The 27,363-nt window shown below is 42.5% G+C and overlaps 1 protein-coding gene across 5 annotated transcripts in view; it reads right to left on the bottom strand.

Moving 5' to 3' along the window:
• The window catches only part of ulk4 (unc-51 like kinase 4), a 425,974-nt gene that overhangs the window by 367,595 nt on the left and 31,016 nt on the right, over window positions 1-27,363 (bottom strand). For all 5 annotated transcript variants that reach the window (XM_041184964.1, XM_041184966.1, XM_041184965.1 and 2 more), the window contains exons 9-12: window positions 24,822-24,920; window positions 10,252-10,373; window positions 7,733-7,802; window positions 3,455-3,548 (exon numbers count right to left, since the gene is read on the bottom strand). In XM_041184964.1, the coding sequence (XP_041040898.1) occupies window positions 3,455-3,548; window positions 7,733-7,802; window positions 10,252-10,373; window positions 24,822-24,920 (385 nt within the window). The remainder of the gene's footprint in view (window positions 1-3,454; window positions 3,549-7,732; window positions 7,803-10,251; window positions 10,374-24,821; window positions 24,921-27,363) is intronic.

Below are 27,363 nucleotides of genomic sequence, written 5' to 3' on the forward strand. Positions count from 1 at the left end.
TGAAAGAGGGAAAGGCAAAATACATGTTTTTGCATGTTGTGTGGTAAATTTTAAAGGTCAAACTGTTATAGATGAATAGGTCAGAATTGTTCTTTTAGACACACAAGAATACTTGTGTACGGACCACTGAATGTAATATCTTATTGCTCCATAATAGAGTGGGATAACAATGTAATCATCAACTTAAAGGTCTCTGGAGAAACTCAAGGACATAAATAGCAACACTATGAGTTAATCAGCACAGCCCTACATTGGCTGCATACTATGATAGGCTGTTTACATTGGCTTTTAATGGCATTCACAGTCATTCCCGGAATGTGTACAAATCTGCTTTACAAAACACAATGCAAATTCTGTGAATTCTGAACTCTGCATTGAACCCCTTGCAAAGAAATTTCACTTTGGCTAAGTTTCATGGCAGGAATGACTCAGACATAATAGTGTAAAAGCGCTGCAGAAGAACAAATCATTCCAATAGATTTTTTGTTTCCATGTACATAGGACAAAGAATCTTCTTGGAAAACTTCACATTGTGGTTATCTGAACCTTGTCGAAAATTGTCCAAAAATGCTTCTCAATCAGCCTGAGGAACTGTCCTTTTGAAACTCTTGGAAGTTCTTTGTTCTATGTCCTTACATAAGAGAAACCACAAATTACTGGCAGAAAATGGCCATATAAGTGCCCGATATTTGCACCACACAGAAGTTAGTTCAATCAATGTATTGCAAATGCTAATCAAAGGCTCAGTCATGTAAATTGTTCTCAGCCACCAATAACAGCACTTGCATAAACATCCGGAACCTTTGTTTCGTGCCTTCCCAAAGGCAGATAGAATTAGGAACTCGCCTTGTGGGTAATCAGTAGGGTCAAACTTGCATTGTAAAGCACAAACACACGGCTTTGCATTTAAACATCAATAACTTTGTTTTCCACAACCAATGACAATGACAACGAAAGGCCAATTTGCGAAGGGTGTGAAGGCGTGCCTTATGTGAATTAAGAATAAAATACAATGGTCAGAATAGTTCCTTCCCCAAAACATCACTTCATTGCTGTTGCATGATGAGGAGAGGAAAAAATATGCTTAACGCTTTCTTACTTTTTACTGGATGAATAATTATGAAAATGCCTCTCCAGGTTTCAGTCAAGAGCAATAGCCAGTCCAAATGAGTTTGCAGAGGTTTTGGCCAGCTTTATTTATTCTGCCCTGAACAGTGACTGCAATTTAAGCCACAAGAGGGCAGAAGGGAGCTGTCAAACAGCAACAGTTCTGAACAAGTTGAAGGGGTAGACATTTATATTAATGTAGAAACTTCATTCAGTTTCACTCAGAAACTGAACTGGACCAGCTTTAAATACTGTGGCTACAAAAACAGTTCAGAGGTTGGGAATTTTGTGGCATGTAACTCACCCCCTGACTCCCATGAGCCTGTCCACCATCTACAAGGCACAAGCCAGGAGTGTAATGGAATGCTCTCCACTTGCCTGGATGAGTGTAGCTCCAACAAGACTCGAGAAGCTTGACACCACCAGGACAAAGCACTCATTTGATTGGCACCCCATACACCACCTTAAACATTCACTGCATCCACAGTTGCAGTAATGTGGACAATCTACAAGATGCCCGGAAGCAACTCACCAAGGCTCCTTCAACAACACCTTCCAAACCCATGACGTCTACCTTCTAGAAAGGGCAGCAGATGTACGGGAACATCACCACCTGCAGTTCCCCTCTAAGCCACACACCATCCTGACTTTCTGGATCAGGTTGAGGATATTATCAGACTTGGTTACAAATGCCTCCAGCTGTTGAATGAGCTTTCATCACCCACAGGCACATCAACAATAACCTTTCAGGAATGCAACCATCATTGCTGTCATGGTGGGGGAAAGGGAATTAACAGAAAAAAAATAATGGAAAGAAACTAAATAAAAGTAAACAAAGCTAGGAACAAGAATGCACAGGTTTGTTTCCACACATTCCTTGTCTTCAGAGGAGTGAGGAGGGAGCAGCAATGTTCTTTATTACTTGAAGGTTTCACAGTATCAAGATCAGCCACATTTGCTACTCCTACAGTTCCTGCACAGGCAAGATCCCTCGTTCAACTTCTAAATGACATTTCTTCCAATAAAGAACCAATTAATTAGAGGGCAGTAACTTCATGTCCTCAAATCTAAAGTGACCATTGTCCTTTCCCCTCTCTTCTGGTACTGTGCTTCTTCTGTTATGACCACAGTTGGTGTCAATTGCTGCCCAAACAAAATCCCAGAGGGAAACTTGGCTTACGGGCCACACCCTTTTTCCTGTATTCTGAAAATGAGAAGAGGACATACTGATCTCAGCAGCAAGAGGTCCAGTAACACTTCTGGGATTTTAAAAATTAAAACTAAATGTTTTATTAACAAGAATAAAAGAAAACTTAAGCACACAAGATTACAGTTACACAATTAAGGCTAATCTTACAAAACATACCCCCAAAAAAACTCTCTACTTGGTCAAGTAAACATCTCCAGGCAACACTCCTTTATAGATGTTAATTATAAAAAAAATCCAGTAATGTTACACAAGGCAAACTGCTGCAGCTTTAATAAAGGCATTCCACATGACCTCTACCCTCTTCTACTCTGCGGTGAAATCCATTTCAGAATAAATCTGCTTGTTGCAGCCCAAGTCTTATCTGGCTTAACTGGATAACTGGTTCGAATGGCATCCTCTCCCAGCCAGAGCTTCAACTCAACAGCTCAAACAGCTCCAGCTATCTACCTCCTAAGCTCTCCACAATAACGTTAAAAAACTCTTTTTTCCCCCTTTCATCTCAGGTTCCATTGTTCTCACACCCTTTTGAAACTCAAATCCTTCCAAATATAAAATGTTTAATGTCTCTATCTTCCGGGTCAATAAAATATAATATCCCCATTATTAATTACCTATGGAACTCCTTCGAGATGTAAACATGCTACTTTTCGACTCTGACTCCCCTTTGATATTCATAAAAACTTTCAACTTATCTAAAAATACAAATATTAGATCTAACCTATTTATTTGTACTTCAAACTTAACACCTCTTTTCTTTTCATGTTTTAAACCCCCCAGACAACCTGACTCCTATCAATCCCTTCCCCAGCTAAATTAAATCACACAGACGCACAGACATTCCCAGCCTTCTTAAAGAAAAAACACAATATTTCCCAAAAATATTTTTAAAAATAACATCCATTCTCAAACTTCATACTCAAATTTGTATTGTTCAGTGCAGCTGATGAACTTGCAAAATATTTTTGAACAAGTGGCCTGAAAAAGGCCTCTCTCTGGCAACAACCCCAAACCCAGCAAAGTACCTATCTCCTCTCTCCGCTAAGAAAAAAGTTTATTCTGAAAATAGAATAAACAATATGGGTTAGCTGGAAAGTGTAAACTTAAACATAAGCAAGGATGTGCCACACTTTAATATACCTGTGGGGAAACCGAGGAGCCTTTTGCTGGAGCACTCTGGATTATACTGCCGCTCTGGCTTACATTTGAGCTAGTTCTTGGTGTTGGATGAGAGCTGTTTCAAATAAAAGGAAGCATGAGTTGAATCTGATATTTTTTCCCTTTTACACACTCTTAAAATAAACTCATGTGGTAGCAAGAATAGTTTAACTTAAAAAAACTGGTCAGAAACAAAGCGCAGTGCGTGGTCTGCATTGCTACAGCATCGGCTTATAGGACTATGGGCTTCTATTCAGCTCACCACGCACGGCTCTGATCTCAACCAAACAAAGAAAATGAAAGAGGTGGTTTGTCAGAGGATAACAATCCAAGTAAAATTAACTCAGTCCCTTCTGTTATCTCTTTAGGCAATGGCTCAGAACTTGTGTGCCCCCTCCATTAGTGAATCATTTGGGTGGGAGGGTTGGTGGGGTGGGATGATACAAAACAATTACATAACGTGGCAAATGCATCAAAAAATGTCTTAATTTTAAAAAGACACAGCACAAAATCTTCTCTACATTGTTGAATGCTACCAATATGTCACAGCAACTCACAATTCTATGAGTACTTGCATTAAGCGAATACTATGAACAATTTTGGTCGCCTTATCTAAGGAAAGATATACTGGCATTGAAAGCAGTCCAGAGAAGGTTCACTATGTTGATTGCGGGGATGGAGGGATTTTCTTATGAGGGGAGGTTGAGTAGGTTGGGCCTGTACTCACTGGAGTTTAGAGGAATGAGAGGCGACCATATTGAAACGTATAAGATTCTTAGGGGGCTTGACAAGATAGATGCTGAGAGGTTGTTCCCCTTGTGGGAGAGTCTAGGACTAGAAGGCATAATCTCAGAGTAAGAGGATGCCCATTTAAAACAGGGATGAGAAGGAATTTCTTCTCTCAGAGTGTAGTCAATCTGTGGAATTCTTTACCAGAGGGCTGTAGAGACTGGGTCGTTAAGTATATTCATGGCTGAGATAGACAGATTTTTAATCAGTAAGGGGATCAAGGGTTATGGGGACAAGGCAGGAAAGTGGAGTTGAGGATTATCAAATCAGCCCTGATCTCATTGAATGGCGGAGGAGACTCGATGAACCAAATGGCCTATTTCTTATGGTAAGGCCATAGGGCAGATCTGAAGAGGTAACCAAAAGCATGTTCAAAGGTTTAGGTTTTAAGGACAGGTATCAGGAGGCTGTGGAGTTTAAAGGAAGGAATTCCAGAACATGGGGCCAATACAGCTGAAGGTTCAGTTGTTTATGGTGCAGCAAGAGCAGGAATGCTGCATAAGAGGCTGGAATCAGAGGAATGGAGAGCTTGGCATGGTGGGGCGGGGGGGGGTGGAGATATGAGATTAAAGAGACAGGGAGGGTAAAACTATGAAGGAATTTGAAGCATTAGAATGAGAATTTTAAATGTGAAGCATTAGTACTCAAAGCTAATGGAGGTCAGCAAGAAAACACTGAGGTTAGCAGAAGTTCAGATGGGATTGGGTCTGGGCACAGGATTTTTTTAAGAGCTGAAATTTATCGAGGGTAGATTTTGCAAGCCCGTGTAGGACCACATTAGAATAATCGGGTAATGAGGTGACAAAGGCAGGATGAGGGTTTTAATGGTGTGTGGGCTCAGTAGAAAAGTAGGCAAGGAAATGTTATTGAGGTAAAAATGGATGGTCTTTGTGATGAAGAGTACATGGCATCAGAAACTCAGCTTGGGATTAAACAGGTTGCAAAGTGTCTGCTTCAGTTTGAGACTGCAGCCAGGAAGGGGAATGAGTTGGTAGCAACTGTGCAGAGTTTGCAGTCTGTGCTTGAGATGGCTTTGGTCTTTTCAATTTTTAGCTGGAGAAAATTATCCAAATCCAAGACTGGATGGTACTTTAAATATGCTCTGTGCACACAATTATTTCAACATATCGCCATAAAATTAATACAGTTTAGTTTAATGCAACAACAAAATTCTTATGTGGTCAGTTTTCAGAATGGTTCATTAATCTGAACAACAGTACTTCCAAACGTTTACTCATTTATTGAGAGAAGTACAAATGGGACAAAACGAAGGAAGTTGCCTTGCCAACATGTCAGCAAACCATTGTTCTGCCCCCTTCAAATATGCAAAAAGGTGGCACTACCCTCAGGTTCTGTAAAATGCTTCACCTGATGAATTTGAATACCTCTATTAAATCTAGGTGTCTAGGGAAAAAAAATTCCCAAATGAACATATGAATTAGGAGCAGGAGTAGAGGCCCCTAAAGCCTGCTCTGCCATTTGATAAGATCATGGCTTATCTGATTGTGGCCTTAACCCTACTTTCCTTTCTACCCTCTATTACTTTTGACACCATTGTTAATCAAGAATCTATCTAATTCAGCCTTAAAAATGTTCAATGACCCAACCTCCACTGCTCTCTGGGGAAGAGAATTCCACAGGCTAACAACCCACTGAGAGATAAAAATTCTCCTCATTTCCATCTTAAATGGGACATCGCTATTTTTAAACTATGTCCCCTAGTTCTAATCTCTCCCATAAGGGGAAACATCCTCGACCTCCCTCCAGGTGCCCCTTTCCTTCAAGGTGTCAGGAGCCAAGGGCCCTTGGACACCCAAAGGGAGGAGGAATGTCAGGCGGACACACCTGGGACCTCCACTCAGGATTCTTTAAGGGTGCCTGGCCTTCCAATTCACCTTTGTCTGGGACCTCATCAGCTCCAACCTCTGGGGCCATAGAGGATGCACCTTCCCCAGAGCAGGAGACCCAAACTGAGCAAGCCCCTCCAGGCCTTGAGGGTCCAGAACACACTCGCCAAAGTCAGCAAAGACAACAGGGCATGAAGTGTCAGGCTGCCTCCACCCCTGCTGAGGATGTGGGGGTTGCACCTAGACACCTTGGCCGGAAACGTAAAATTAAGAAGTACTGATCTCACTATAGTGGCACGGGTGCACTACTATTTTTGATTGTTGATACACACTTGTTAATATGTTGCAGTTACGCTTTAAGGAGGTCTGCTGTCTTTTCATTGCATCTGTTTGCTTTATACGCTCTGTTCCCACAATTATTTCATCATATCGCCATAAAATTAATAGAGTTTAGTATAACGCATCAAAGAAATTCTTATGTGGTCAGTTTTCAGAATGTGTGCACCCCCTATGTTCCAAGGCACAATCCTGGCTGGGTCTACGTCCCTCCGGAATCATGCATGCGCAGGGAGGCATCGATCTTTGCCCTGGCCCTTGCGAGCCATGTGCCAGAAGCCTCCCATGCACACTGCTCCTTTGCCCTTCACAGCATTTTCGATACAATTGTCTTTGCCTAGTCAGAACTACATGTTGGGGTTCCCCTTTTGTTGTGCAGTTGAGCTGACCTGTAGCTCCACCCACCCAGTGACCTTATTCCCGCCCAGCATTTCCATGTCTGGACTTTGTGCCACTGGGAAAGTCTGGACAGCCATGGTGCATGTGGCCTTCAAGGCTCACTTAAATACCTTTTAGCCTCCCTCCATTACTCGCACCCTCCTCCCTATAATCATTGATCCCTCCGGTGTAACCGTGAACCTCCCTTGAAACCCCTCCCACCCCAATCACCCTTCGACATGTAACAGTTAATGTCAACGACCCCTCCCTCCCCAAAGAGCCCAGCCCGGTCATCGTTCCAATGCTCACTCTTGTCCTTCCCACCCCAAAGGTTTGCCTTTCATTTCGTCTCCCTTCCAATTACCCCAAATGCCACTTCACCCACCATCACAGGACCCTCACCCTCCCACCCTATTTCATACCATTGCCAACTTTAGCTGCAACTATTCAATCAATCCACCATTTCCCCAGAATTCTTTCACTAATAGCACAGACCCCTCCCCTGAACCCTCTCCCTACTGCCTTCACTGACAGTCCCCTTGTCTACCTGTAAACCCTCCCACTCACGGATGCCTTCTTCCTCCACACAATGATAGTGTGGTGGAAGCAGGTTTGACTGAGGTATTCAAGAAGGAATTGGATTATTATCTGAAAATGAAGAATGTGCAGGGTTACAGGGAGAAGGCAGGGGATTTGCACAAGGTGAATTCCTCATTCGGGGAGCCGGCACAGACACAACAGACCATGTAGCCTCCTTCTATGCAGTAACAATTCTGTGATAGCCCTAGTTATCAAAAGGCAAGCTGATGCTCTGCCAAACAAAGATCTTTCAATACAGCTGAACCCCATCCAAACTCGTAAACTTTAATGACAGAAATGATCCAATAAAACAAGAGACATATTTACATACCTAAGTAAGAAGATGGGCTCCTTGGAGTTAATGTCCAGTGCACTCTTTGGCTGTAAATCAGCAGGATTTTCTGCAAAATAATGAGCAAATATTAATTTATGTTAAAGAAATTATTATAATAATGATGATGCAGTCATTCAAGACTGAAAATTTTTTCAGAAATCAGAGCTAAATTAATCAGACTGAACCACAGAATGTAATTCTTTTGCAATCCAGAGTGAGAAGAACTGGTCCTCAATGACCTGACAACCTTTGGCAGGGTTTTCTCATGCGAGACAAAACTGAGGAATGGAACTAAGTGAATATCTTTTTCAGAGAGCCAGTACAATTGCCAATTAAGTATTGGGAAGACCAAAGCTACTGTCTTTGATGTCCGCAACAAAGGCCATTTCCTGAGCCACTGTCTGAGGCTGAGTCAGACCACTCGCAATCTTGCCATCCTCTTTGACCAAGTTGATCTTCTAACTCCATATTCTCGCCATCACCAAGGTTGCCTATTTCCACTTCCACAAAATTGCCTGCCTCAGCCCCAGCTTCAACTCATCTGCTGCTCAAACTCTCAACCATGCCTGTTATCTGTTCACTTGGTTATTCCAAAGGTCTCCCACCTTGCATCGTCCATAAATTTGAGCTCATCCAAAATTCTGCTGCCCGTATCTCAATATGCACCAAATCCCATTCACACATTACCTCATGATCTCCATTAGTCCCAATTAAACAATGCCTCAATTTTAAAATTCTCATGTTGGTTTACAAAGCCCTCCAGGACCCTGCCCCTCCTCTGCTCTACAACTTCCACAGCCCTGCAGGATCTCTGTGCTCCTCCAATTATGACCTCTTGTGTACTCTCACTTTTCTTCACTCCATCATTGTGGGCCAGGCCTTAAAGTTTCCAAAATCCTGGAACCCCCTTCCTAACAGCACTGTGGATGTACGTGCATCACATGCACTGCAGCAGTTCAAGAAGGCAGCTCACCACCACCTTCCCAAGGGCAATTAGGGATGGGCAATAAATGCTGGCCTGGCCAGCGATGCCCACATCTTGTGAAAAGAATTTTAAAAAGCTGCCTGAGCCCAAAGTTCTGGAATTTCCTCCCAAAACCTCCCCATCTCTCTTACCCTAATGACATTCCTTAAAACCTTCCACTTTTGCTAAGCATTTGTCACCTGTCCTAATATCTCCTGTGGCTCAGTGCCATTTTTTGTTTGCTAACACTCATGTCCAGCACTTTGAGACATTTAATGAAGTTAAAGGTGCTATATAAATACAAGGTTGTTGTACGGGGCAAAGCGTCATCAACTGTGAGCCAAGTTTTTATCAAAGCCTTGTTGTCAATATATACAATAGTCAAATGAACAAACATAACTGGTTGTATATTTTCTGTACACACATTCATGTATAAAAGAACAAATATACAAGCACTTTGTTCTCTTAATGTATTCTTTAACCATAGCTTTATTTCCCATAACCTCAAACTAGCCTGATTTCACCGGTCAGGCTGGCAAAAAAAACTTTTATCATTTAGAATGTTTATAATGTACAGTCAACAACTGTAATGCTATCTGCCTTCATATCACTGTGTCTCTCTGCTTCTAAAACTTACCACCTTTACGTCTGTGAGATAGGCTCCTGCCCACAATCTGTCAATTACAGAGCACTGAAGCCAATCGAGTACCTGCCCTTCTTTTTAAGCCTCAGAAATAGATGTCAATTCAAGTCGACACCCTTAGAGTGAGGGTCTACCCTTAGCCACGTGGCTTATATCTAGGAACACCACACACACTCACATCCCATCCCAAACAACATGCTGTGTGAGTTCAATAGAGCAATACCTTAAACAATCTGATGTCACAATGATGCCCCTGTGAGATACTAACAATATTGCGAGATGTTTGGGATTGTAAAGAATTGGGCTGATTAATGAAAAAGTTCAAAACACTTGTGTGTGTCCAAAATAAACCAGCACATTGAGGAAAAATCAGAAAAACAAGTAAATTGATAGCTTGCTGTTGCAAGTCAAGGAAACTCAACGTGGGCAAAAGCCCGTTGTGCCACGCATTCCTGAAAAGTGAAAATGTGCTCTTCACACAGGAACTCATCAAGTTCTCTTTTGAAGGGTCTGAGGCAAATCCTTATCTGCCACATGTTCAGGTCATTTGTTCCAAAGAGTGATTATTCTCTTCAAGAAGAAACAATTACTGCCCTTCCCACCCCAAATTCTTTTACTGTGTATAAATGTTAAACTACTGCAGATGCTCCTTGTCCTTTTCTGTTTCTATTTATTTTCCCAGATAGATTATTTGCACCCTGCCCCAACTCAAAAACATTCATAAACCATACAGTGAAATATCATTGTTTTAAAAACTTGAAGTCATATTTGCTCTCACCCTTTTTTATTTAATTTGTTCATGGATTATGGACATTGCTGGTAAGGTCAGCATTCATTGTCTATCACACTTGTTTCTCAAAAGCAAATGTAACGGAAGGAGTTCTACAACAACGAGAAATTTAATTTTACCTAATTTGTAGGATTTTTGTTGCTGGTTGCTGTCCATTTGAGGACTTGATGCTTGCAGGCTTTTACTTCCTCCAGTCTGCGGCTGATCACTAGTGACGACTGACGAACACATTTCATTATCACTAAAAATCAGATGCAAGATTTGTGAAACTATTGTCATTTCTAGAGTTAGAAGTGTAATAATATATGCAGAATTCTATTCCATCTTGTACACGTGCCAGCTTGTGAGCTCCAATCTTTGAACAAGATGTTTGATGTTTAGAATCAGAGGTAAAGGACACAGGTCAATTCTATTAGCAAATTTTAATTCTTAATCTCCAGCACCAAAAGCAATTATCTAAAACCTAAATCACATTAACAGCTGTAGGGCTGTTTTGGCAAATAGGCTACCTCTGCTCCATCTAACGATGGGGGAAAAAGCAAAAACTATTGAGGTAGCTTTTAAATAGTTAATTTTTAAAATGCTGTGTTTAACTTATCTTCAATGCGGAGAATAAATTTAACAATTACATTAAATCTCTTCAAAGCTTGTTTTAATTCCAGTTCAACATATTTGACAAGTTTACATGTGCCACAAGTGACATGAATTTACTGATATTTGATACATCTAATGTTGTAAAGAAAAAAGAAAATAAAGAACTGTTATCAGCATTTCCCTAGTAACTTGACACATGGTATCACATTAAGTCCAGCTGTAGCGCCTAAATTGTTGATGAAAAATGGCAACATTATTCCCACGCTAACAGGTTTATAGTAGGCTGCTTTAGGGCTTAACTAATTCACTGAAAGGGTACAGAATTTAGATCATGATTCAGTGAGTTGGAGCAGCTTAAAACACATATCTACTGTTGTTCAGCTGTTTTTTTCCTCTTTTTGTTCAACTTAAAGGAGCGGTTTACGTTATCCTTAACTACAGGATTAACAGCTCAAAAATTGTGCCTATGATTTTTTAAAATTCATTCTCATGATATGGGCATCACTGGCATTATTGCCCAGCCCTGGATGCCCCAAGGTGAGATGAATCAGCTTCTTGAACTATGGCAGTCAATAATCTCAAGATAGTCTCGCAATGTTGTTAGGTAGAGAGTTCAAAGACTTCAACCCAGCAACAGAGAAAGAGTGGTGTATATGTCCAAGTCATGCTGGTGCTCGATTTGGAAGGGGTGTGTTCCTAGATGGTGAAGATGTTGCTGAAGAATACTTGGTGGGGTGCTGCAGTACATGTTGCAGATGGTACACCCTGAAGCGAGAGTATACCATGGTGGATGTTTAGACTGGTGATGTCCCAATTAAGCAAACTGTTTTGCCCTGAATTCTTGAGTGCTGTTGCTGCTGCACCCATCCAAGTAAGTATGGAGTATTTCATCATGCTCTTTGTAGATGGTGAAGAGGCTTTGGGGAGTCAGGAAGTGTGCCACCAATCACAGAATTCCTAGCCTTTGGTTTGCTGCACTAGCCATAGCACTTGTGGTTTATCGAGTTGACTTTTTGATCAATGGTGAACCCGACGAGATTAATGGTAGTAGTAAAGCCATTGAATGTCAGCAGGAGGTAGTTGGATATCTTGTTGGGGATGCTCATTACCTGGCATTTTTGTGGTGCAAATATTACCTGCCACTTATTGACCCAAACCTGGATGTTGTCCAGATCTTGGTGTATGAGGGGATGAACTCTTCATTATCTGAGGAATTATCTAAACATTGTGCAATCATCAGTGAATAGCCCCACTTCTTACCCTATGCTGAAAGGAAGGTCATTGACAAAGCAGCTGAAGATAGCTGGACTGCAGATGCTACCTAGAGGAGGTTTTGCAGCATCATCCAGGGGCTGAAATGATTGGCCTCCAACAACAACAGATGTTTTCCTTTCTGCCATGTATGACACCAGCCACTGGAGTGCTTTCCTCCGCCCATTGACTTCAGATTTACGAGGGTGCCACACATGCTGCCCGATGCAAAAGGCAGTTATTCTCCATATCTGTGTTTGAACCAGGGTTGTGCTAAGGTCTGAATCCAAGGGGTCCTGGCAGAGGTCAAACTGTGCATTGGTGAGCAACTTATTAGTAAAATGCCGCTTGATAACACGGTTGGCAAATTCTTCCATCAATTTAGTGATGATTAGCAAAGACGGATTGGGTGGCACTTAGTTGTGTTGAATTTTTCCTGTCTTTTATGCACAGGACATACCTGGACAATTTTTCAGGATGTTGGATGGATGCTAATGTCGTAATGTTGTACCGGAATTGTTTTGAAAGGGCTGTGGCTAGTTCTGGAGTACAGGTCTTCAGCATTACAGGTGGAATGTTGTCAGCTTCAGTACTCTTTGCTGTTCTAGTGCACTCAGCCATTTCTTGATGTCATGGGGAGATCAATCAATCAACTGATTGTCAGATGTGAAGGTGAGAAATTAAGAGGGGGGCTAAGAAATGTTGTTTATTTGGCACTTCTGGCTAAAGACGGTTACCACCACTTCAACCTTGTCTTTTGCACTCTTATTAAAACATATAAAATCCTGAGGGGACTTGACAGGGTGGATGTCAAGAGGATGTTTCCCCTCATAGGAAAGACTAGAACTGCGGGACACAGTTTAAATATAAAGGGTCTCCCGTTTAAGAGAGAGATTAGGGGAATTTTTTTTCTCTCAAAGGGTTGTTAGTCTGTGGAATTCTCTTTTCCAGACAGCAGTGGAGGCTGGGTCACTGAATATTTTTAAGGCTGAATTAGATTCTTGATAGACAAGGGAGTCAAAGGGTAAAGGGGGTGGGCAGGAAAATACAGTTGAGGCCACAATCAGGTCAGCCATGATATTATCAAATGGCAGAGCAGGTTCAAGGGGCCGAATGGTTGACCCCAGTCCCTAGTTTCATATGTTCTTGTGTACTGGGCTTCGCCATCGCTGAGAAGGGATATTTTCATGAGCCTTCTCCTCCCATTAGTTGCTTAACTGAGGGGAGGAAGTGGCGTAATTGTATTGTCACTGGACTAGTAATCCAAAGACCCAGGGTAATGCTCTGGAGACCTGTTTTCGAATCACAACACGGCAGATGGTGGGATTTGAATTCAATAAAAATATGGAATTAAAAGTCTAATGATGACCATGAAACCATTGTCGTTGTCATAAAGCCCCATCTGGTTCAAATGCAGGCCATCCTTACCTGGTCTGGCCTACATGTGATTCCAGACCCACAGCAATGTGATTGACTCTTAACTGCCCTCTGAAATGGCCTAGCAAGCCATTCAATTGTATCAAACACTAAAATGTCTAAAAGGAGTGAAACCCAGCATCCTTCAATCCTGGAACTCCCTCCCTAACAGCAATGTGGGTTTACCTACACCACATGGACTGCAGTGGTTGAAGAAGGCAGCTCACCACCACCTTCTCAAGGGCAATTAGGAATGGACAAAAAATGCTAGCATAGCCAGCAATGTCCACATCCCTCAGATGAATAAAAAAAACACCATTTATTGGATGTGGCGTGCTTGAAGAGCTATGACCTGATTATGGGATTGCTCAGCATGCTGCTTTCATCATATAACATGTATATACCACATTGCTTCCTCATGGTCAGGAATGCCACTCCTACTTTTGGCATGCTCTTCCACACTCATTGAACCAGGTTTGACTTGGCTTGATGGTGATGAAGGAGTAAGGAACATGTCACACCAGAAGGTTGCAAATTTTGCTGCTATACTATTCTGCTGCTGTCAATGAGACCAGCACTGCATGGCCAGTTTGAGCTACTTGTTCTGTTCTTTGTATATCCCACTTAGCATGATAGTAGTGTCACATAACATGGAGAATGTTCTGAGGAAGAATCTTCAACCTGAAATGTTGGACTAAATTATATGAGGTGCCTAAATCCATGCCCACCAAAGGGAACGCCTCTGTACCGCAGCCATTTAATACCCAAATCCCAATCCAGTGTTGACTAAGTGTTTGGCGGGGGCTTCATTGGGTGTCAAACTGGCAGGTCATGATGGGGCAGGGAGGGTCGTGGCGAGAGGACTGGAGTCTGAGAGGCCTTGAGAGCAAGGGCAATCTGGGGTGGGTTTAGATCTTTGGGGGACCCTCAGTCAGGGGGCCTGTTAAGGAGAAACCTCTCCCACCTGCCCAACACCAGCCCCTGCTGGGCTGGCCCCTTGGCTTGGGCATTTCCCGCTGACAGTTAAATCTTAGCAGCAGTGAGATGATGCCCTTATTTGGCCACTTAAAAGCCTCAACTGGTCCATTGGCGGGCCCAACCTGACCCCCGTCGCTAGTATAATTTGATAGTGGCAGGACGGATGGGTAGAAAGTGGGCAGGCCACTCACCGGATTTAACAAGCCCCCCACTGCCTTCAAACCCGTCGGCAGGGAAGTATAAAATCCAGCCTGTTAACTCTGTATCTCTCCCTTGATGCTGCCTGACCTGCTAAGTATTTCCAACACTTTCTCTTTTTATTTCAGATTTCCAGCATCTGCAGTATTTGTTTTTTATGTTGGAGCGTGTCATTCAGGTGAAGCCGTGACTAGGTCTCTTTAGGTTCTCTCAGTACATGCTAGAAATCAACTGCGGCAGTCAAGTCCTTCAGGACTCAGTCAGCTAGGTCAGTGGTGGTATCACCGAGCCAACCTTGGTGACGGACATTGAAGTCCCCCACCCAGAGTACATTCTGTGCTCTGAAACCTTGTCCTTTATGAAATAGAATTGTAAGCTATTAGTTATGAAGGAAGTTATTGACATCAACTATGCAGCATAGACATGAATGGAGAATATTATTGAATGAGATGGATTTTTACAAAGGCTTTTATTAGCATTTCTTCTCCCAGATTTCTTGAATGTAATTCAGCAAGATGGGATTTGAATTCTCAATCTCTGGGTTGCTAGTTGACATAGCTTTTAGACTTTCAAATATTATATGCACCATATTTAAATGAGTTTAGAAATACATCTATCTGGCTACTGATAACTTGTATATACAGTGTTTCCTTTCTCATCATCCTCAGCCCCGTGAAAGCTGCACTACTGTGAACTAGATTTCTTCAAAGTGTCAAACTGGTACTCAAGCAGTTACAGCTCATATGTTCCCGGAACAGCTACAAGACTTCCTGGATTTGAATATCTGGCTGTCCGACACATAGCTAAACAAATCGCATAATCTATATTTATTTGGAAGTATTTTGGCTTCGTCCTTAAACTTTGCCGAGAACTGAAGAAAATTGAAACATTTGCTTCAAGTCAAGCTTGGAACAGGACTGTGACTTGTTAGTTATTTTTTTAAACTTCTTACCACCGATGCCTGAATTAAAAGGGACAGCTGCAAAACTAAAACAACATAAAACCGCTTCATATTTGTTACAATTTGGTTTTCATTTAAACTTATGAACCCCCATCATGGTTACATTTAGAAAGAATGTCAGTTTAAGATCAGAAATAAATCATTTCAGCTTTAAACTGACCTTTATGGGAAAGAGATTTCTGATGAAATTTGATAGAATTCTTGTTTTGAACATAAAGCAGTGCCCAAAACACAAAAGCAGTGTAAAGAAAAAAAATCTGAAGTCAGCTTTCTGATAAAAACAGACATGGAATCTGCCATTAATTACCAGATGGCCTTACAATGTTCTTGTTTCTGTAATATTTACATGTAGTCCAAAAGGAATTTAAACCTTCTACTTTGAATACTTTAAACAAGAGGTCATAATCAGCACCCTATGTTAAGAGATCCGAGTATCTAGAATGAACCATCTGGTTCAATTAAGATCAGAGAAAATACAGTACAAAGAAAAATGGTGTCAGGCATGGGGGAAGGTGAAGATACAATGAATCCAGGAACCCATAATCACCATAGCTTACCAGGGCATTTCTCAATTTCAGTACCAATATTATCCATGAAGAAACAAAGCTCCAACACACTTCTGTGCTATCAGATGGAGGCAACTGTACCCATTCTTATGCTCTGCAAAATTGCTAGCCATACTGACAAGTGTGAAGATTAAGATACAAACACTAATTTCATTGATTTTTGAGAACCCGAACATCATGTGTAAGTGCCAAACCATAACAGAAGCATTAACATTTTATACACAGAGCCTGCAAAGTGGGAAGATGTTCACAATTGTGCCTGCACTGGAGTGCTGCTCTGGGCTGTATTAGAGTGCTTCAGTTGGAGTTTGGTGACAGAGGGACTTTAAAGGGTTAATTTCTATATAGAGTCTAGTCTTTCTTTAATTTAGCAACTCACTAAAAGTTGCTTTTTGGGTTAGGAGGAGGAGATTTTTAGTCCAGCTTTAAAATAGGGGTCATACAGGTTCTGCTTGTAGCTGAAGCTAGTAAATTAGTTAACTGGCTTAAACAGGTTTTCAGAAGCTAGCTTCAGACAGCATAAAAGCAAGCCATCTACAATGCTGTTTTTGTCTGCACTGGAGCACTGCTTTGGGCTGCATTAGAGTGCTTCAGTTAGAGTTTAGTGAGATGGGAGTTTGGGGAAGAGGGAAGGAGGCGATCCTTTCATTTTCTACCTTTCCTCAGTAAGAAGAGCAGCGGCCTTAGTAAGTAGGACCTGGTAAGTATTTCTTCTGTCCTTAATATTCTCTAAGCTAGAGGAAGTAAAAGTAAAGGGAGTAATTTAAGGGCAATTCATGGCAGGGCAGCTTAGATGAGTGGAATGCTCCTCCTGTGCAATGTGGGAAGTCAGGGACACTTCCAGTGTCCAGGGTGACTATGTGTACAGGAAGTGTCTCCAGCTGCAGCCACTCAAAATCCATGTTTTGGAGCTGGAGCTGCGCCTGGAGTCACTGTGGAACAAAGATGAGATCTTCATGGATAGCATGTACAGTGAGGCAGTCACACCAAAGGTAAAGAGTGCACAGGCAGAAAAAGAATGGGTGACCACCAGACCCCAGGTCCATCTCCCTCTCCAACAGCTTTTCCATTTTGGATACTGCTGGGGGAGGTGGTTTCGCGGGAATGCAACAAGAACCAAGTCCGTGGCACCACGAGTAGCTCAGCTGCACAGGGGAGTGGGAAAAAGAGCAGGAGAGCAATAGTGAAAGGGGATTCTATCATAAGGGGAAGAAACAGATGTTTCTGCAGCCGCAGACATGACACCAGGATGGTATGTTGCCTCCCTGGTGCCAGGGTCAAAGATGTCACTGAGCGGCTGTAGGACATTCTCAAGGGGAAGGACGATCAGCCAAAGGTTGTGGTCCATATCAGTACCAACCACACAGGTTAAAAAAGGGATGAGGTCCTGAAGACAGAATTTACGGAGCTAGGAAATAAATTAAAAAGCAGGACCTCAAAGGTAGTAATCTCAGGATTACTCCCAGTGCCACGTGCTAGCAAGATCAGGAATAGGAGAGTGGACCAGATGAATGCGTGGCTGAGTTGAGTGATTATTCGGAGTGGGGGGGGCGGTGTAGTCAGGTCTGGAGGAATAATAGGGTGGTCGGAATGTGTGGCTTGGAAGGGTAGTCGGGTCAAGTTGCAGGGGGTCGGTGGAGTAGTTGGGTCAGGAGGGGTAGTTAGGTGGTCTGGGTTAGCGTGGTTGGGAAGGGTAACCTGGTCAGAAGATACTCGGGGTATTGGGAAGATAGATAGGGTGTTGAGTGGGGGGGTGAGAATAGTCAGTATGAGTGATTGGGTCGGGGGGGTCAGTAATTACCCAGAAGTTAGAGTAGGATTTTTCTGTCTAACATTTCCTGGGTAACTATCCAGGTAAGTACATCAGAATTGTCTGAAGTCTCTGACTCTAATTCAGAGTTGGAGATATTTGCCAATGGTCCCAGGGAGCTGGAGAATTGTCCGTCAGAAATTCAAACTGTCCAGGCAATTCCTGCAGTGGTGAGTGCATTGGCACTTCCATGGGGCCCGGATGTGCATTCTTGGGTCATAAAGCCAGTCTCTGACAATCCAGAGATTGGAAGATCTGGGTCAATACATCAGTATTAGGGAAAATGCTGAAGTCTATTATAAAGGGTGTGATAACAGCACACTTAGAAAATATCAACAGGATTAAGCAAAGTCAACATGCATTTATGACAAATCTACTGGAGATTTTTGAGGGCATAACTATCAAAATAGATAAGGGAGAGCCAGTGGATATGGTGCATCTGGATTTTCAGAAAGCTTTTGATAAAGCCCCAGATAAGAAGTTAGTGTGTAAAATTAAAGCACATGGGATAGGGGGTAATATATGGGCATGGATTGAGAACTGGTTAGCAGACAGAAAACAGAGTAAGAATAAATAGGTCTTTTTTGGAGTGGCAAGCTGTGACTAGTGATTTGGATGAAGGAACCAAATGTAATATTTCCAAGTTTGCTGACGATACGAAACTTGGTGGGAATGTGAGCGACGAGAGGGTGTTAAGAGGCTTCAAGGCGATTTAGACAGGTTGAGCGAGTGGGCAAATACAAGGCAGATGCAGTATAAGACCATACGACATGGGAGCAGAAGTAGGGTATTCGGTCCATCGAGTCTGGTCCGCCATTCAGTGAGATCATGGCTGATCTGATAATCCTCACATCCACTTTCCTGCCTTTTCTCCATAACCCTTGTTTCCTTACTGATTAAAAATCTGTCTATCTCAGCCTTGGGTATAGTTAACATCCCAGCCTCTACAGCCCTCTGCGGTAGAGAATTCCACAGATTCGCTCCTCTATAACGTGGATAAGTGTGAAGTTATCCACTTCCATAAGAAAAACAGGATGGCAGAGTACTATTTAAATGGTGATAGGTTGGGAAATGTTGATGTACAAGGGGACTTGGGTGTCCTTGTACACCAATCATTGAAAGCAAGCATGCAGGTACAGCAAGCAATTAAGAAGGCAAATATTATGTTGGCTTTCATTGAAAGAAGACTTGAATATATGAGCAAGCTGTACAGGGCCTTGATGAGACCACACCTTGAATATTGTGTGCAGTTTGGTCTCTTTACCTAAGAAGGAATATACTTGCCATAGATGGAGTGCAGCGAAGGTTAACAAGGTTGATTCCTGGGGTGGCAAGATTGTCATATGAGGGGAAATTGAGCTGATTAGGCGTATATTCACTGCAGTTTAGAAGAATGAGAGGAGACCTCTTTGAAACATAAAATTCTGACAAGGATGGACAGATGGGAGGCAGGGATAATGTTTCCTCTGGTGGGGGGTGGAGGGTGCGGCGGCATCTACAACAAGGGGTCACAGTCTAGAATACAGAATAGGCCATTTATGGCTGAGATGAGGAGAAATTTCTTCACTCAGAGGATGGTGAACCTATGGAATTCCCTACCACAGAAGGCTGCGTAGGCCATGTCATTGAATATATTTAAGAAGGAAATAGATAGATTTCTGGACTCTAAAGGCATCAAGGTGTATGGGGAGAGGGCGGGAGTATGACGTTGATAAAGGAGGATCAGCCATGATCATATTGAATGGCAGAGCAGGCTCGAAGGGCTGAATAACTACTCTTGCTCCTATTTTCTAAGTTTCCGCAGCCAGACTCAAACTCATTCTCAGCTGCTGTGTCCACATTAATGGACTTTCAGAGGGAATCTGTGGATTGTGATTAGATCAGTTAGTTAATTCACTGACGTATTGACCTAGATCTTCCAATCTCTGGACTGCCAGAGACTGGCTTTATGACCCAAGAATGTGCGTCAGAGCCCCGTGGAAGTGCCAATGCACTCACCGCTGCAGGAATTGCCTGGAAAGTTTGAATTTCTGATGGACAATTCTCCAGCTCCCTGGGATCATTGGCAAATATCTCCAACTCTGAAATGGAGTTGGAGGCTTCGGACAGTTTTGATGTACTTACCTGGATAGTTACCCAGGTAATGTTAGACAGAAATATCCTACTCTAACTTCTGGGTAACTACAGAACTGACCCCCCGCCCCAATCACTCATAGTGACTATCCCCACCCCCACTCCCGACTCCCCACTCAACACTCTATCCCCCCCAATACCCCGAGTATCTCCTGACCCAGTTACCCTTCCAAACCACACTAACCTCCGACCACCCTACTACCCCTCCAGACCTGACTACCCCCCCATCACTCAACTACCCACTGACCTGACCTGACTAGCCCCTGACCTGACTACCATTCCCAACCTGATCCAACTACTCTTGACCCAGCTACCCATCTCAGCCTCCTACCCACATGGTACCCAATTCACTCACCACCCCATCCAACTGCTACCTTGCCTCCCTACCCAACCTACCACCCTGCCCATTCAGTAACATTCATCCATTCATTAACATTCATATTGGTCAGTTAAACTTACCTTGTAGCAGCTAGTTCCATAAAAAGGGGGCATGTCCAGTCTTCCCCCTGACACTACTCTATGGCAACGGAGTTCTCCGATGGACTGTATGCTCTGCATTTTTGGGGAAGGTGGGCCAGGAAAACCCAACCAGAAACATGGAGCTGTGTAGGGGCACAGAAAATTATGGCAGGAGCTGTGATTGCCGCTTCACGGAAGATCCGGGCCATATTAAGGCAGTACAAAATACAGACAGAAAATTATTCAGATCATAAACTACGAAGCTCAGATTGTTGTGTCATCTTAAATGTCAAGAAAGCATTATCATTTTGTGTGTATAAAGGATTGCTTTTAAAGTGACTGGTTATGTGCCATAATTATTGACAACTGCTAATAGGAGAATAAGGAGATTATTACGGAACTGCTGTCAATAATACAAAAACTGCTATGGTCTAGACATTATTCCAGGAGTCATAAGCCTGTCATCCGCAGAATGGTAATTAATTGAAAAAGCTTCAGAAAGAAAGCCATTCATACACACTTCCTTGAATCCATTGTTCTCTGCTATATGCCAGTTGGCTCAGCAACAAATTTGTCTAGCCCTGAAATGTGTGAACTCGAGCATACAAAGGATGAATTAAAGCACTCTGACTGATCAGCTCAATTTCTTTGGGCAAGCAGATTTTGCACAGAGAATTAACACTGGCCCAGAATTTGTGAGAGTAGGGCACCTAGCGGTGAGAGCTATGAGTTACATTCTTTTCCTCACCTTCCAGCTCCAATTATTTTTGCATTGCAAATTGTTGGAACTGAAAATTAATAATGGCACAGTGAGGTCAATGACGCATCTGGGGATTTTGGGGAATGAGAGCATCATTAGTTTATCTCCTTAAATAATGATAAATAAGGCTAGAAGAAGAAAAAGGACAAACAAAGAAGGGAATAGGGTGGATTGGAGTCAAACTAGATACAGCAAGAAAGTGAAAGAAAGATTGGATTAAGAGAAAACAAGAGACAGAAAGAAAAAGTAATGACTTTTTAGAAGCCTCTGAGAACAGTTTGCTAACTACAGGAGTGAGACTTCCAGGTTTCAACTGTTCCCCTTCTAGGCCTCCAAGTCCAGTGGCATCTCAGGACCATAAGTTACAACATTAACATGGTCCTTATGTCATGAAACAGCAATACCAAATTTCTGCAGCATTTAATTCACAATAATGGTGCAAATCCAGCAATTCCTTGACGCTCATGGGGAGCTCAAAGGTGAGATTGTGTTTTTGCGAGACTACTGGTGAAGTGGCACAAATCACCCAGCAACTTGTGCCAATTCACATCTCATGCCACCTCTCTTCCTTGTCACAAATTGCTGGGTATCTTACCCATAAATAATGGCATACACCATGAACTTGCTGTTACTGTTCCAGCGAAATTTGGTCCATGTATTAGAGTGTTACTGAGTTTATTTCATTTCTGATACTAGAAAAGTCACTTTCAAAGCCAATAAAATACAAAAGAACATAAAGAAAATCAATTTGAAAAAGCTTAGCAAAGATTTTTATGTTACATTTCATTGTGATATACCAAAAATTTGTGTACCATCTGCAAGATGCACTGCAGGAACTCATCAAGCCTCCTTAGACAACACGTTCCAAACATGTGACCGCTACCATCTGGAAGGACAAGGGCAGCAGACGCATGGGAACACCACTACTTGCAAGTTCCCCTCCAAGCCACACACTATCCTGACTTGGAACTATGGGCAGCATTTTCCCCCGGGGTGGGGTGTGTGTGTGTGTGGTGTGTGTGTGTGTGTGTGTGTGTGTGTGTGTGTGTGTGTGTGTGTGTGTGTGTGTGTGTGTGTGTGTGTGTGTGTGTGTGCAGGGGGGGGGTTCTCAATCAGTGCCCCCAATTGGGGGCGCACTGCCATTTTATGTGGGTGGGCCATTTAAGGCCCGCCCAGCATGAAGTACGCCCGAAAGCGCTATGCGCTCCTTGTGCGGGCAGGGGGGATTCCCTGAGCCAGGAGTGTCCTCTTTCACACATGCGCGGGAAAGAACGCGCAGATCTCCCTGAGGCAAAGGGCTGCCTCAGGAAAATTAGCTCAAGTGTGAAAACATTATTAAAGGCAGAAAAAAATATTCCTGACATGTCCCCTCATGTGACACTGTCACATGTGCTGGGACATGTCCATTACTTCTATTTAAAAATTTTCCGAACATTTTAAATCCCTCATCAAACCTCATCCCGCACATGGATGAAGTTTCATGCTTTGTCGGAAGGCCGCCTGGGCTCTTCACCTGCCTGCCAACTGTAAGGTTGGATGGGCAGGCCCATTAATTAGGCAAATTACTTTTTTAAAGGCCTTAAGTGGCCGCTGACGGTTCAGCCTGATGAGCTGAGAATCTAAACGACGTGGGCTGACGACGGGACACACACCCCACGTCATTTTATGTGTCAGCGAGCGGGCCAGACCCCAGCTCGCCAGCCAGAAATTGCTGCCCAGTATCGTCGCTCCTTCACTGTCGCTGGGTCAAAATCCTGGATGTCCCTCCCTAACAGCACTGTGGGTGTACCTACACCACAGGGACTGCAGCAGTTCAAGAAGGCAGCACATCACCACCTTTTTAAGGGCAATTAGGGATGGGCAATAAACGCTGGCCTAGCCAGTGAAGCCCACATCCCATGAATGAATAAAAAATACTTAAGATTTAAAATCACACCTTTTACTAAAAATCCTTAAGTTTATCACAATACCTCATTTATGCAGCACAAAGGCTAGAAAATCAAGGTTACAATAAATATCAGATCCAAGTATCATCCCATTCTTTAAATTAGATCAGGTAGAATTGGAAGAAAACTTCAAGTTAAGTTTAGAGCTCAAAATGCAAAATTGAAGTAAAATGTGATATTTAAGTTAATGCCTTAAAAAGGTGTGCAAGTTGCTTCTTTGTGAAATCGTGTACTTGTGCATCACATTCATTTTGAATTTTAAAATCCCCAAATGCAGAAAAGTTATTAAATAATTGTTTCAGAGCTGTCTTCCCAGACCAATAATATTGCAACAGTTTTACACAAATGATGATGTCTTTATGTTACCTTATAGGACCTGGAAAGCCCAATTCTCAAGTTCTCTTGGCAGAACAGCCTATGATAACATAATCCTAGCAAGTGCATATAAAGTGCGTGGCAATAGCAATTTAGTGAGAATACAGAGTTCGGTGGAAACAGGAAACTTATTCATAACCCTACTTCCACTCTCCAATAGCTTCTTTTAGCTCTCAACAAATTTTACATGCTTTTCAACCCAATGGCATAATGTGGTGAGCGACAAAAACAGCATATTTGCCAACCCTCCTGGATTGTCCAGGAGTTCCTTGGCATGATGGATAGATCTTCCAGGCACTGTTGCATGCAACCTGGGCGAAAGTAAGTCATATGGTGAATAAGCAGTGACAATGCAACAGTGACAGTAGTTGGAACTTTGGCAGGCAGGCATACAAGCCAATAGACATGAGCGGGGGTGGTTAACAGGGTAGGTTGCGCTGGATTGTGAGAGCATTGTGGCAGTATCTTGGCTGCAGCAGTAACCATCCTAGGTAAGTACTTGCCATCATTTAGGTATTCCAATCAATTCCTTTTTTCATTTGTCTCCCCACCCCCCAGCTTTCAATTCATTTTTTTCTATGTCCAGCCCAATCATGAGGGAATTGACAGGTTGTCTTGGGACTGAAATGATTGAAAACAATTGTTAAACTTTCCATCTCCCACCCCCACCCCACCCCCAACTACCGCCCTTCTGAATTTTTTTTTGACATTGTCATTTTTCATTGAAAGGGGAAATGGCATATAAATTTCCACCCTTCAGCTCCTGATAGATGTGTGGGACATGGTTGCCAACCTTCCTGAATTTTTTGAGTATTTCCAACATTTTGAATTTATATTGAAGTGGCCACCTTTGTATTCTCAGAGATAGTGAAGGATCAGGAAGCTTATCACCCAGAAATGTTAGGGTAACATTCGCGGGGGCATCAAAAAATTTCCTGATACCCAGTTTGCCCTGCCTGCAAATTTAAACATTGGTTTTATATACAAGTTCATGGGAAGCAAAAACACTCAGTTACAAGGTATGCAATCTTTATATGGTAAATAAAACATTAACAAACTGGTTGACACCAATTAATTTAAATCCATAACATAATGTTGGGCCATGAATTCAAAAAGCAGCAAAAACATTTTTTGGAAATCGTGAAAAAAAGTGTCAGATAGAAAATAGCTATGTAAACATACAATGATGGTGTTTTGGGAGACAACTCAATGTTAAGTCAACCACCTTCTTTTGCTACTGACCTCAAGCTGCAACTGTTGTCTTCTTCATTGAAGGATTTTTCACATCTAGCAAAGGCTCCTCCCCAGAAAGGATGCAGCAATAAGCCTCTCCAGTTTAGCCTATGATGTGAAAAGCAAAACCTTTATTCATTACCGAATACAAATGTTAAGTTTAAGTAATCCATGGAAAATCCTAACTTATTTCCCATAAACCCAAACCATACACTTTCTTTTTCAGATCCTAAATTGATTTTGACTTTGCATATTACCACTTGAATTGATCTTTGCTTGATGTGCAGGGCCATGTTAGATAAGCTAACCGACTTCCTCAGCGAGATCTGCAATTGACCTTGTCCTTACATCCAGCTACTACAATTATACTATTAGCATGGATAAAGGATTGGCTAACTAACATGAAAGAGGGTTGGGATAAATGAATCACTTGCAGGTTGGCAAACTGTAACTAATGGTGCCACAGGGATCAATGATGGGGTCTCAACCATTTATAATCTATATTAATAACTTGGATAAAGGGACAGAATATGTTGTAGCCAAATTTCCTGATGATACAAAAACAGTTGGGAAAGCAAGTTGTGAGATGTTTTTGTTAACAGTTCTCAACCACCGAACCCATACAGAGTTCGCCCTTGGCGTTTCAGTGTATAGACCACATCCATGGCGGTAACAGTCTTGCGTTTAGTGTGTTCCATGTAGGTGACCGAGTCCAGGATAATATTTTCCAAGAAGACCTCGAGAACCCTGCGAGCTTCCTCGTAAATGAGGCCAGAGATGCGTTTAACGCCTCCATGTCGAGCGAGGCGGTGAATGGCGAGCTTAGTGATTCCCTGGATATTATCTCGGAGGACTTTCCGGAGGAGGACACGAAGGGTCCTGACGTGGAGCTGAAGTGCGTCATGTGGGATTTAAAAATAATGGCTGGGGCTCAGATCTCAGATTCCCACTCCCATTTCCAGCACTGGCAAAGCGGGTGAGTCAAGACCCTGTACACTGATGCCCTAATGTTGCCAGCTTCAATGCAGATGTGATCATTTGGGAACTTCCACAATTTTGATGGATGGTAAAGGTGGGGGGGGGGGGGTGGGTTTGGTGTGTGCAGGGGTAGGGGGATGAGGGGGGCATCATACTGATCTGCAGAACCGGGACGATACCTCTGCGAACAAAGGTGGACATTTTAACTTGGCTGCCTCTGAAGTTTGATAAAACCCCTGGACGTGATGAGCTACATCCTAGTGTTTAAGGAGGTAGCTATAGAGCTAATGGATGCATTGGTAGTTATCTTTTGAAATTCTATAGATTTTGTAAAGGTTCCTGCAGACTGGAAAGTAGCAAAAGTAATCCCACTATTTAAGAAGGGAGGGTGAGACATAAAAGAACTACAGACCTGTTAGTTTGACGTCAGTAGTAGGGAAAATATTAGCATTTATTGTGAAGGATGTGATAACTGGACACTTGGAAAATAATGATATGATTGGGCAGAGACAATATGGATTTATGAAAGGGAAATCATATATGACAAACCTGTTGGGGTTTTGAGGATGTTACTTGTAGCATTGATAAAGGATGTGGGTGTGGTGTATTTTGGATTTTCAGAAGGGTTCTGATAAGGTTCCACACTGGAGGTTAGTAAACAAAATTAGGGCACATGGGATTGGGGGTCATATACTGGGATAAAAACAAAAAAACTGCGGATGCTGGAAATCCAAAACAAAAACAGAATTACCTGGAAAAACTCAGCAGGTCTGACAGCATCGGCGGAGAAGAAAAGAGTTGACGTTTCGAGTCCTCATGACCCTTCAACAGAACTTGAGTTCAAGTCCAAGAAAGAGTTGAAATATAAGCTGGTTTAAGGTGTGTGTGTGGGGGGCGGAGAGATAGAGAGACAGAGAGGTGGAGGGGGGAGGGGTGTGGTTGTAGGGACAAACAAGCAGTGATAGAAGCAGATCATCAAAAGATGTCAACGACAATAGTACAATAGAACACATAGGTGTTAAAGTTGGTGATATTATCTAAACGAATGTGCTAATTAAGAATGGATGGTAGGGCACTCAAGGTATAGCTCTAGTGGGGTTTTTTTTATTATATAATGGAAATAGGTGGGAAAAGGAAAATCTTTATAATTTATTGGATAAAAAAGGAAGGGGGAAACAGAAAGGGGGTGGGGATGGGGGAGGGAGCTCACGACCTAAAGTTGTTGAATTCAATATTCAGTCTGGAAGGTACAGCCTTCCGGACTGAATATTGAATTCAACAACTTTAGGTCGTGAGCTCCCTCCCCCATCCCCACCCCCTTTCTGTTTCCCCCTTCCCTTTATTTTCCAATAAATTATAAAGATTTTCCTTTTCCCACCTATTTCCATTATATAATAAAAAAAAAACCCCACTAGAGCTATACCTTGAGTGCCCTACCATCCATTCTTAATTAGCACATTCGTTTAGGTAATATCACCAACTTTAACTTTAACACCTATGTGTTCTATTGTACTATTGTTGTTGACATCTTTTGATGATCTGCTTCTATCACTGCTTGTTTGTCCCTACAACC

This window comes from Carcharodon carcharias, chromosome 3 (assembly GCF_017639515.1).
Source record: "Carcharodon carcharias isolate sCarCar2 chromosome 3, sCarCar2.pri, whole genome shotgun sequence".
Taxonomy (NCBI): Eukaryota; Metazoa; Chordata; class Chondrichthyes; order Lamniformes; family Lamnidae; genus Carcharodon; species Carcharodon carcharias.